This window comes from Hermetia illucens, chromosome 4, assembly GCF_905115235.1.
Source record: "Hermetia illucens chromosome 4, iHerIll2.2.curated.20191125, whole genome shotgun sequence".
In the NCBI taxonomy this organism is placed as follows: domain Eukaryota; kingdom Metazoa; phylum Arthropoda; class Insecta; order Diptera; family Stratiomyidae; genus Hermetia; species Hermetia illucens.
In genome coordinates, this window is record NC_051852.1 from 153080015 (window position 1) to 153093089 (window position 13075).

Below are 13075 nucleotides of genomic sequence, written 5' to 3' on the forward strand. Positions count from 1 at the left end.
TAAAGTCGCAACCCCTTTTATCCATTACTCCCCCAACCACGCATCCATCAAATGTCGAGAAAGTGCTCATCAATCGACTCTATTCCTCGTATCGTTACCATTGATATTATCAAAGTTCAAGTTTATTGCGTGAGTATTTATGTAAAATTAAATGTTAAATGGTCACGTTTCGTGGTGTACGTATTGTGGAAAGTGGCTTCACTATACTATAGAGATAGTATACACAGATAAACAAGGAGCGCAACCCCGCATGTAGGCGGGACAGGTACTCCCGGACTCCTGCTTATCCAACCCTGAACAGTTCACTGCACCTATGCGCCCCATGAATGCAAAACTGCCGCAAAATAATGATTACAATTTCAAACCACGTGAAGGACTTCTCGACTTTTTTGCTGCTCTCCACACGATACTTAATACGAACACGATAAGGACAACGTTCAGCATCAAAGTTCGGTGATATATGTCCTGCCTACCTTCAGACACTATTCGCCCCAGCAAGTTAGGGTTTAATATTTCAATGGAAACACATTCAAACATACGAGTATTCACAAAGTCAAAGAAATTTTGATCCTTTAATGTTACATCCAACCGAAAGGCCAACGCGACAGGAAAAAAGGAAAATTAGCGAAAGACATATCCATGTGACTTTGGCATGCTCCATTCGCCATCAGCCATTATTGTTATTGCCACAAGAAAAACACTGATGGGTCCTGTAAACAAAAAGTGTGGAACGGAGACTATTATCATCGTCCCACAAGGACGGCATTTAGACTGTGAACATTAGGAGAAAACGAACTGGCAAAATTCAACACCTACTTGAAAATGCCTTCTCGTATCCTTGCCACGTTGGGATGCGCGACGAAATCGTCTAGGATATGTGTATGCTGCCAGTGAGTAACTCATTAAGATGAATGCGATATTTTCAATAGAATCTGACTTCTGAACGAAAAACTACTCGTAGGTGAGCAAGCCAGGATACTAAGTCTGCACGTTGGGATGGCGAAAGGATATGGTGAAAACGAGTAGGATTAGTCTAGCGTGCATGACAAAGTGAAGAGAAAATTTCATATGATTTAGAGGTTCAGGTACTTAGCGTAGGCCTACAGTTCCTGGAAGTCCTTATGCAACCATGAAAGTATCTCTAAATATGCTTCCTGTAAAAATATCCTTTTTCAAAAAGCTAAAAGATTCGTAATACTTACAAAATGTCCATTTGCATGCAACCTCTCCAGTCGCTTGCTCTGCAACGGTTCCACTATCAGCGGATTTCCGGCCACCGTCCTTTGCGGATCATCACTCTGACCGTCCCCCTTCACCGTCTTCCTCAGCATTTGCATAGGATTCAAATTCGACGACGACGACGAAGGATATTTCTTAATCGCGGGTAACGGCTCATCGGTGTTATTTCCAGCGAACAGACCCCAGTACTGATGCTGCCTCTGTCTGGGGTTGTACCCTATTTCAGAGAAATGTCCATCGGGCGGTCTGTCTGCTGGTAGGAATCCTAGTGGCGATTGTGTTGTAAGGAATTGTCTGAATTTATTGTAGCCTCGATCGCGTGGCTTCTGAAGACGTTCCCGTCCCGAAGGATAGGATATTGGTGGAATGGCAATCGAGTTTGGTCGAAGGGGTGTAATGGTCGATGTATGCGACGAGAGAGGTATTGATGGCGAAAGTATTGCTCGACCCTGTGCACTATTGTACGGTATTTGGGGTAACAGTCCCGTTGATGAGGATAATGATGACGACGATGACGACGACGATGCCGATCCCACGGATGAAGAGGATATGCCCAGGGACGACGAGGACGATACCGGGCTTGTATTGTTGATTAGGGGACGTTGACTCGTTACAAACGATACGAACACTAGCGTTTGTACGATTATCGTAAACTTGTGCATTTTTCCAGTGTTTTTCGTTATTCGTTACATTTGTTTTGAATTATTTGATTTTTCTTATAAAAACGAAATCGCCTAGGGGAGTCGTTAAGCGATATACGGTGATGCTTTGTACTAGAGGATGTTTCTTATTTTACTCCTTTGATTTCGAATTGTATTAACTTTCTACTGAATGTTCCACTGTAGTGTCCATTCTTGAGTAGTTTCTTACTATTTGAGTCTTCGCTTTAAAGTTTGCCATTTTAGAAGGTTTTATCGTAGGAATCATTTATAAAAACAGAGTTCACCTGAAATGGGAAAAAAAATATTGTTAATAAATTTACTACGTAATAAATTTAAGATTACAAAGGATATGATATCCCTGTGTGCAATTGCCAAATCTTTCATTAGGTTCGTCCCTTCGTGCAGATAAGGGGGCGACCAAACTTGGAGGCACAGAGTAAAACTACAATTACAGTGCAAGGCTTTGGAAAACTAGTACCGGCGGCTCTCGACTTTCAACCAAAGCACCTTAGTAGTGGAACCCTTGGCATCGAATGTTACAAGCGCACGGAAAGAACTAAAATTCGTTCCATCGTTGAACATATTCGAGAGAAGCTCGATTCTTCGCTGATCCCTTCCTTTTGGCCACAGGGAGAGAGAGAGTGAATCTGTGGAAGACAGGCTCTCCACTTCAGTGGAAAACCTACACCCGGTGTCTACAGCGCGATCAGCCAAAAAAGATAGTACAAGAACTCCCTCTTCTAAAATACGGGAGAGGAAGGCTCGACAGAAGGAAACTTTAGCCGTAAAGGAGAAGGGACTACAGGTTTGCCTATCAGAACCTTCTCCTCTGTGTGTACTAGGGAAAACGGAAGAAAGCGAAGCTGGTAATGTAGACGCAACTGGTCTAACGCCGGTATGTGAAAACAGATCCATGCAACACGGACTCTGTGAACCTAGGAGGGCTTCTAGCCGACGACAACGGATAGCACCGCGAAAGAAGGTGAAGTTTCTTGGGAATGAGGACATGGACGTTGCTACACCACCAAGTGTGGCGATATCCAGAAAAATCTGACGCAAGAAAGCGGAACTCTCGGCGGAAGGTGAGGACAAGCTAGTAACCCCGGTGAGATCCATACGCAGCAGACTTTTCAGTTAGCGGCGGTTTTCATATTAGACTGCACTTGTGGCTACAAACACAAGAGTTACATAGTCAAATCAACCTACAGCATGCCAAAGCTTCTTCCTATTTACTATCTGGTTCAAGAGCCATGGGTTCATTTTAACAGAATCTGTGATATTGGATCAGCCAAAGGGACGAGGATCTTCTTCGATGAAGGATCCTCCAGACCGAGTTGTTAGAGCCAACAATTCTGTTCCCACGACCTTGTTGCGATCAACTTATGTCCGAATCCCTCCCGCTAGTGGATGTAGCCTGCCCGGCATCGCCTACCATTTCCCTTCTTACCACTCTCCTTGCCGAGTACCTTATTGGCAAACTTGATGCTCTGGCTACGACAATCTTCCAAACCTCTTTTTGCTTAAAACTGGTTAATCCATCTCCCTTCCCCTCTCTCTTATTTTCAACAAAAGCCTCGAAGAGAATCACTTTCCCGGCTTCTCTCATTATCCCCATTTATAAAAGTGGCGATTGTACGCTTGCCGAGCATTACTGCCACATTTCGTTCCTCCCATCCTGTTCCAAAATCTTGGAAAGAAATGTCAGCGACTGGTTGTCCGCCCACTTTGGTCACCATATAGTGAAAGAGCAACACGGCTTTATTAAGCGTAGGGGGTGGACACCTCCAACCTGGTTGACTTTACCAACTTTGTGGCCAAATGTCTAAATTCACGGCAGTGAAGTGAAGTAGATAACAATTACACTGATTTCGCTAAAGCCTTCGACACTGTAAATCACGAGATACTTCTATCCAAACTCTCGTCTCTAAGCGTTCCCATATGATTAATGGTTTAGCGCTAAACGTCAGAAAGTGTCACTCTGTCTGCCATTCCCTAAAATCCTCACCCACTTCTTTCTCCTACTCTTTTAACGGATATTCATTATCCTGCTTAAACTCCACTCAAAACCTCGGAGTCACTTTCGAAAATAAGCTCCGCTTAGACACCCATTGCCTCGAAGTCACCAATCGAGCAGCAAAGTTGTTAGGGCTTATACTTCCCCCTTGTTCTGATGTGGACTCTATCCAACCCTCCTTAGCTCCTTTCAATTCCCTCGTGAGGAATACCTTCGAGTACTGCTCCTTTCCTTCCCGTAACTGTGATTGTCTTGCCTTTGAAAATGTGCAACGTAAATTCAATCTCCTTTAAGAAAAGGTTCCCTCGTGTGGACTACCACTCCCGCCTCCGCTTTCTGAACCTCCCCTTCCTACAACAGCGTAGATCCTATTTGGATTTATGCACATTTTTTAAACTTTCCTCAGGTCTGATGGACTGCTCCGCCGCTAACGACATCACCTGCCGTCCTGCGTCTTATAACGCACGTATCGCAGACATTTTCAACGTGACCTTCACAAAGCTCGAAATCTACTTCCATTCCCCAATTCCTAGGCTTTGCCGAAATTACAACGCACACCAGTTTGGTCCTATTAACTTCTCTACTTTAAGTAGTTTTAAGCATAAGATAAGATTATTGCGTTCTTCTCCTCATGAGGACAATAAGTAATTGGTGTTCACTCTGTTTGTTATCCGCCCAGACGGACGCAAACCCCCGCGATCGAAAGCGGAACTGAGTAGCAGACGGATGTGCAAAGGAAGAAACCTTGTCGCCAAACCACCTCAGCGATGCAAGATGCAGCAACCAATTGATGGCTGCCCTTACCGCAATGGGTTCGTCAAGGAGCTCCAGAATATAAGGGCCATGATAAGTGACATCTCCGACAAGAAGGATACGTTCTACGAGGCAGTGGTTTCCAGCCAAAGGATCTGGATTGTCTCACGAAAACAGAAGAAATGGAGGAAGCGATAAAAAAGGGTTACCCAGATGTGACCAACTTCAAGGTGGGACAAAAAAAAGACTGACGGTTTCATCCAGGGCAGAGGCAACTCATCAGACACTGCCTCACCTCTGCCCTGGAATCAGCATGACTGAAAGTGATAACAGGTGGAAACCACTTCTTTATAAATATAATCGCAAAAACACTACAAGAGTGCGAATTACATCCAAGGTTTTTTTTTGGTCACGCTGCTCCCAGGGCAGAGATGTGGCAACTTCTGATGAGTTGCCTCTGCCCTGGACGAAACCCTCAGTCTTTCCTTTGGTATACTTGGGTGCTGTGCCCCAAACGAAGGGTCCGTGGACCAAAAAACGTGGGAATAAGTTGTTCTCCATTTGGTCCGGTCCAACATCAAGTGGGTGTGGATTTAGGATCCTTCAAACCAAAAAGTCAAGGTTGGAGTTACATTTGTCAACCCCAAAGGGCAAAAATGCGCCATTTTCACTGTCTCTGAGAAGACAGCGAGCCAACTTCTTTATTGCGGGAAAATAAAGATGGGTTGGATCATTTGCAGTATAAGGCGAAGGACAGTTCCAACTCGCCTGTTTTAAAGGCAGGACAGGAGCACTTTATGTTAGAGGGTTAAATGAGCGACAAGAGCCAGGCGGGGATAGAAGAACTACGACCGAATCGCTAGTACATTCAACAATGAGCCTTGCAACACATTGGCCCCTAAAAGGAAACTCCATCGCGGAAAGCTACCTGTGTACTGGTGACCGACTGAAATTGTAAGTCTACGAAGGAACTGGCTCAGACGTTTTATTGCTCAGCGTCCAAGAGGCCAAGATGAGCTAATTCTTAGATCCGCAAAATACACGAGAACGAGAAAGGAACTCTGCACGAAATCGACAGGCTGAAGGCACATTGCTGGCACGAGCTAAGCAGCGACGTAAACAAGAAGCCGTGAGCCCTCCCCCCTCACCCTGTTCCATGAAAGCAGTGAAGATGGAAGAAATCGTGCAGGACCTTTTTCTGTGTACCCCATTCCAGCCGCCAGAGTTGACGCGAGGGAGTGTGTACTCTTCACTGTAAAGCAACCAGAGGAGTAGCCTCGAGAAAGCTTCTCGGTGAAGAGCGAACCGCGAATGACCGGTACACGTCGGGACACACTGGGAGTCTCCGGAGCCGTCGACAACTCTCTGTCGGCGTCGACGGGGTGATGTGAGCGTAGCTCTGCCAAGGTGGTAGTTGCGACGTGTATCAGGAGCCAGCCCCTTCGGGACCCTGGTCGGGAAGTGTGCATTGAACCGGTGTTAGTAGACCGCGTTGCCCCGAGCGAGCGCTGATCCGTCCGTGAATTCCGGGATCAGCTAAGCGTAGGTCAGGCCTCAGGGAACTGGGGTAGGGGCTGTGTCCCCGAGGGTATACCCGTTCTTAACTATTGCGGCCCGCTCCCTTGCACACGATGCGCTGGTAACTTTTTCATGGAGAATGTTCTGACAATTATAAAAAAAAAAGACGAAACAACAGATAAGGAGGAAGAGCTGGGTGCGTTTGGGCGGAGCACAAAGATGCGTCGCTCACCGCAGCGACCAGTGAAAGAGGCAACGAGGGCTGATATACCCGATGAGACACTGGGGCGCCCAAATAAAGAGGAAGCCTCATCAAGTGGTGCGACTGACCGTGCGGGGATGGCAACTCCACTACCTTGCAGTGCCCCTGTCCTGGAAGTAAGCTCAGTGAGAAACGCTAGTCCTGAGCAGATGGATTTGGGCACAAATCGAGTGGAAATGCATTCGACTGTCCTCGCTAGAGCCGAAGAGGAAAGGCTCATCCGAAAGTGCGCAGCAGTGGTGAAGCGTATGCGGTCGGCAACGTTCCTTCAGAGAAACGTCAGCAAAGGCGTCAAAAACGGGCTGATGGAACTGGAGGAACTACTGGACCGCGTTTCCTTTTATAGACGCACGTGGAGAGCAGCGGAAGACGATTGTAGAGCAGAAACAGTCGCACTCCCCGCTGAGAATGCTGCTTGCGTCAAACGGACCGCAGATAGCCCTCTGCAAAGTGAACAGGGGAAAAAGCGGAAAGAGGACGACGTGCCTGAAGGAGACTTTATCGAAGTAGTCTCCAAGGCCCAAAAAAAAAAGGCGAAAAAGGATAAAAAGAAACAACGGACTCCAGCGCCAGAGACACGTCTGCCCAAAAACAAGGAGGCTGCCAACCCAAAGCCAGTAGCGGAAAAAACGACGAAACGAAGAAGGACTAGACCGTCGGCTCTGCTCATTAAGCCGACGGAAGGCAAGACATTTGCGGAAGTCCTTAGTGAAATCCGCTACAGGATGAAACCCGAGGAGAACGGAGCAGAGGTGTCTTCGATACGGAAAACGAGGAGTGGTGGAGTTCTCGTCGAACTGGGCCCAAAGACGACCAACAAGAGCACGTTCTGCGAAGCGGTCAAGGGGCTATTGGGGGAGAAGGCCCTTGTTTCCAGCCTAGAACCCATGTGCTCTCTGGAAATACGGGATCTTGACTGCCTCACAGAAAAGGTCGAAGTAGAGGAGGCGCTAAAGCGCGAATGTCCAGAGGTAACCAATGCCCGGGTAGCTATTACCTCTGTAAATGCTCGAGGCCAAAAACTTGCCGTGGTGGATGTCCCCGAGCAATATGCGAGGAAACTCCTTAACAGCGGGAGAATCAAAATCGGATGGGTAGTATGCAGGGTACGAATGCGGATAGTCCCCACCAAGTGCTACAGGTGTCTGGACTATGGACACACGTCAGCAGCTTGCAAGGGTCCGGACAGGAGGACAGCATGCCGGAGATGCGGCCAAGCGGGTCATCAAGCGAAGACTTGCAAGGAAAGCGAGAGTTGTGTTCTCTGCAGGGATCGTGGTGCGTCTGGCGAAAGCGTCGCACACACTGCGGGCTCGGGACGGTGTCCGATCTTCAGGGCGGAATTGGAGAGGGCTAGGGTGCGAACGCCATGATCCGCATTTTGCAAATTAATATGCACCGGAGTGCAACCGCTCACCAGTTGCTAGCACAGTTCGCTGCGGAAGTAAATGCTGATCTAGTGCTGATTAGCGAGCAATACCGAAACAAGGACCCGTCCTCATGGTATCTGGACTTATCGGGCACCGCTGCCATCTGGGTTCGGGACGACGTTCGACTTCGTGTTCTTGCCGAAGGCCGGGGAGACGGATTTGCCTGGATCCGGTGTTTAGGGATAACGTTTTTTAGCGTTTACCTGACGCCGAATGAGTCGATTCCGGACTTTCAACGTCGGCTTGATGCTCTGGAGGACGCCGTTTCGAGCACGGAGGGACGAATCCTGGTTGGCGGTGATTTTAATGCCAGGGCTCTTGAATGGGGCATGCCTCAATCAGACTCCAGAGGGAAACGGATTCTGGAAATGGCGGCGAGAACCGGACTCGTAATTTTAAACACCGGATCCACGCCAACGTTTCGGCGCTCAGGTTGTGAAGGAAGCATTCCCGACATCACTTTTGCGTCGGAATCTCTGGCATCATCGGTGGACGGGTGGCGAGTCCTAGAAGACTTCTCGGCAAGTGATCATCAGTACATTGCGTTCGAAGTGTTTGACGCTACTTGCCGGCGAGCACCAACACGACGTTCCCCCTGCGTGTGGAATGTCGCGAAGGTGAACATCGGAAGGTTCGTCGAAGCTCTTGGAACAGGTAGGGCCGCACCGGGGGGCACTCCGGGGGGTGGTGGTGTCGCAGCTGACACCGTCGTAAATTCAGTGATGAATCTGATAACGGCGGCGTGTGAGGCTTCCATGCCCCGGAGGGGCCCCAGGCGCGACAAGCCTTCTATGTACTGGTGGACGGCGGAAATTGCCGACCTACGGAAGGAGTGTCATAAGCTCCGCCGTTTGGCACAACGCTTGTACGCCAACGAGGAGGCATGTGCCATAAAGGCACAATATAGATCAGCAAAAAGGAGACTCCGCAGCGCTATAAATAAAAGCAAAGCTCGCGGCTGGCAAAATCTCGTTAATGAGGTGAATGATGACCCGTGGGGACTTGGCTATAAGCTTGTCACTCGGAAAATCGGGGCTCTGCGGAAGCCCTGCATACTGAGCACCGACCAGATGGACCGCATTGTGCGGGCATTGTTCCCCAGACACCCTGTACGGGTTGATGTAAACAGCGCGGAAAGCCTCGTGGATTGCCCCCTTTTCACAATGGGAGAACTCGAAGAAGCGGTTCTCACTATGAAAAACAGGAAGGCGCCAGGCCCTGATGGCATCCCGGCGGAAGTTTACAAACTGGTGTTCCGCCAACGGCCAGAATTGCTACTCGTAGCGTTCAACGCGTGCTTGAAGGAGGGCATTTTTCCTTCTCGCTGGAAAGTGGCCAGACTCGCGTTAATCCGTAAGGGTAAAGGAGATCCGGAGCTCCCGTCTGCATACCGACCGCTGTGTATGCTTGACACGGCCGGAAAAGTGCTCGAGAAGCTCATCAGGGGTAGACTCGCTGAAGCGATCCGTGTTGCCGGGGACTTATCCGCAAGGCAGTTCGGGTTTAGAACAGGGAAATCTACAGTGGATGCTGTTATGGAGGTCGTAGATGCGTTTAATCGAGCCGGGGCACACAGCCGCCGATCTCGACGGATAGTGCTCCTCATAACGCTTGACGTCAGAAATGCCTTCAATTCCGTAAGATGGACAGATATGCTGGGCACACTAGAGAACTCCTTTCACGTGCCAAGCTATCTCTTGCGGATATTGAAGGATTATCTGAAAGACCGCTCCCTGTTCTATGAGACGCTAGAGGGCCAGAGGAGGATGGAAATCACGTCGGGAGTAGCGCAGGGATCCATCCTAGGGCCGGACCTCTGGAACGCTTCCTACGATAGTCTGCTGAGACTCGATATGCCTGAAGAGTCGCGCCTGGTCGGTTATGCAGACGACGTTGCGGCACTTGTTGCCGGACGCACTGTTGAACAGGCGCAAAGCAGACTTGGCATATTGATGCGACGGGTAAGCGGATGGATGACTGCTCACGGTTTCAACCTTGCGCTGGAAAAAACCGAAGTAGTCATTCTGACCAGAAGGAGAATCCCGACCTTGCGTCCCATATCGATCGGCGAGTTGACTATAGAGTCAAAACCAGCGGTTAAATACCTTGGTTTAATGCTCGACTCGAAGATGAGCTTCTTCGAGCAAATCAAAGCAGCCGCGGACAGGGCTGCAACAGGAGTCGCGGCGTTGAGTCGGCTAATGGCGAATGTGGGCGGCCCTATATCAACTAGGAGACGTCTCCTCATGGGAGCAACGCAGTCCGTCCTTCTCTATGGTGCGGAGGTATGGGCTGATGCCCTTGACAAGGAGGTGCATCGTAAACGCCTAGCTCAAGTGCAGAGGCGGGGAGCTCTGCGAGTGGCGTCTGCTTATCGCACTGTCTCCGAACCGGCTGTGATGGTGATTGCGGGAGTGATCCCCGTTGCCCTCCTTGCCAAGGAGCGCAAAGCTATCTATCGCCGTAAGGGCGAAAACTTAAGAGAAGTGGTTGCCCGTGAAGAACGTCAACGCACCCTTAACGAGTGGCAAGTTTCTTGGCAAAATGAGCCAAGGGGCAAGTGGACTGCGCGGCTCATCGACAAAGTAGACCCATGGTTGAACAGAAAGCACGGTGAGATTGATTACTTCCTTACCCAACTTCTAAGTGGGCATGGAGGTTTTCAGTCTTACCTGCACAGGGTTGGGAAGGCGCGATCTCCTGATTGTGTGTTCTGCAATGGAGTGCCGGATGACGCTGAGCACACCTTTTTCTCTTGCGAGAGGTGGGATGGCCTCCGCCAGCAGCTTTATGCAGACACAGGGGAGCTCTCTCCAGACAACATTGTCAGAGAGATGCTGAAGAGCGCTGGCAGCTGGAATCGTATTGCGCATTATGTTCGGGCTCTTCTTACTACGAAGAAGATTGAACTCGACCGGCAGAGGGATCGGACGGTAAGGGGTTCCCTGAACTAACAACTCCCTTCCTCCCCTCCCCTCCCGTTGGTGAAAGGAATTCCTTGACTTGAAGGCTCCCAAAGCCGGGAGAGCGGGAGGGCTAGCCCGAAGTAATGTGTCAAACGGTTCCAGGCTAGTTCTCTGATGACAGGGAGGTGTTTAGTTGGTAGTCCGCCAGCGTGCTTTTGCGGGAGTCCAACACTCTGTGCGTAAACGCATTCACCTACCCTACTCCAAAAAAAAAAAAAAAAAAAAAAAAAACCAGAGGAGGCGGTCCTATCCATCTAGGATCAAAAAGCACCAGGACCGAATGGTATTCCCAACGAATTGCTGAAGGTTCTGTTCAAATATAAGCGGGACTTGCTACTCTACGCATCCAACTCATGTTTGTATTTTCCCCTCCCATTAGAAGATTGCAAGGTCTGTGCTAATAGGCAAGGGCAAAGTCGATATACCGTTCTCTCAGTATGTTGAACACAGCCAAAACTAAGTGACGCCATAAGTGCTGTGGGAGGCTAATCACCAACACAATATGGTTTTAGAGCGGGCGATCCACAATTGATATGATTGAAGAAGTGGTCCAGACGGTGAAACTGGCTGAGACACATAGTCGCCGAGTGCTGAGTGATAGTTTTGTGACAATTCTACAAGGTGCCAAGTACCACCTGAGGCGCTGGAAAATCGTTTCCATACTCCAAACTACCTTTTACAGATATTGAGGAACAATTTGAAGCATGGTGAAAGTATGGATCCGGGAAGGACAGCGTAAAATCAAAATCATATCGGAGCGACTCAGGAATCTGTCGTTGGTCTGGGTGTTTGAAACGCATTATTCAATAGTTTTCTACGACTCAATATGTCTGATGAATTGCATCTGGTCTGGGGATGGTGATGCGGCAAGTCCTGCGAGTTGCATCCGCCTATCGTACTGTATCGGAACCAGCAGCAATGGTGATAGTGGGAGTTATTCCGATCGCTCTCCATGATTTTGAGTGGAAGCGAAAGGAGAACCTGCGCTGTCTTCGCATGCAAGGATGTGGTGATTGATGCCTGCCATACCTTTTTCTTCTACAGAAGATGGGAGCGCCAACACCATCACCTTCCGATGGATGGATTTCAAGCGTCTCCGGACACCACAGTTAAGGCCATGCTGTATAGCGAGGACACGTGGAGCCGAGTGGCACGATACACTCAAAACAGGAGAAAAATGGATAGGAAAGATGCGAGGATAGCTGAGGCCACTTGAATCACGGAGTTGTGCTCCTACACTGAATAGATCTGGCTTGAGTTAATGTGTCAAGCGACTTCAGGCTAGAGTACTAGACCCAGGGGAGTGTTTTAACTGGTAGTCTGTCTAGGACAGGAGTCCGCGACCTTGTTCGTAAATGCATTTCACCTTGGTTGGTGTACGGCAAGGCTCAGAGTGTAGGAGGAGTCAAAGCGGCGAGCATAAAAAAGGGCTAGATGACACAAGTGACGCTCGTTCAAAACAAGAGAGAAGAAAAATCGGGGAAAAGGCTATGCGAACGGTTAAACGAATCAACAGGGCAGCCAACTCCAAATAGAAAAAGGAGCTCAACTCTCAAAGAAGTGAAGCGGGTGAGGAGGACGGCTGAAGCTACCGACGAGAGGCATGTAGCCTTAATTATGGAAAATGGTAGCGGAATTCACAAGGAAGATATGGAAGCTAGGAGGAAGGGGACACTTCAGAGAAGGAGATATCGAAAGAAGATGAAGAACACAAGAACACAAATCGCAAATGAAATTGATACAAATCATCCTGCACCACTGCGAAGCTATAATTAGTGAGCATATCGAAATCATTTGGGGCATTTGAGTCAAAGGCCCAACGTGTATTCTAGGGAAAAGAGGATTATTAATCCACATATATAACTGCTATCCGCCACCCAGCGCTACATTCGTCGGGTATAATCAGATGCTGAGCGCTGTGGTTCTGGACATAAGACATTGACCGAAAAACATAGAAGAGGATTTTGACACGTGGTCTCTCAAATGGAGCAGGTGGACAACACATGAAAGACGATATGTTCTGCTCGGAAAATTTGCAAAGCTAGATGTGGTATTCGCAAATGTCGGGGCCCCACACTCTCTCCGAGAAAGGACCTTGGGATCTATGGTGGAGCCGATATATATCAGTGCCGCATCGGGCAGTAGAGCCGCTTGGCAAGTCAATAGGGATTATAGTCACAGTGACCACGGAGAATCTACATCGAAGTCAAAGGCGAATCAAGTTCAAAAAA

The 13075-nt window shown here is 48.8% G+C and overlaps 1 protein-coding gene across 4 annotated transcripts in view; it reads right to left on the reverse strand.

Moving 5' to 3' along the window:
- Positions 1-13075, reverse strand: part of LOC119655141 (ALK tyrosine kinase receptor) — a 67826-nt gene that overhangs the window by 35090 nt on the left and 19661 nt on the right. For all 4 annotated transcript variants that reach the window (XM_038060878.1, XM_038060877.1, XM_038060876.1 and 1 more), the window contains one exon: positions 1203-2185. In XM_038060878.1, the coding sequence (XP_037916806.1) occupies positions 1203-1901 (699 nt within the window). In that variant the 5' untranslated portion in view covers positions 1902-2185. The remainder of the gene's footprint in view (positions 1-1202; positions 2186-13075) is intronic.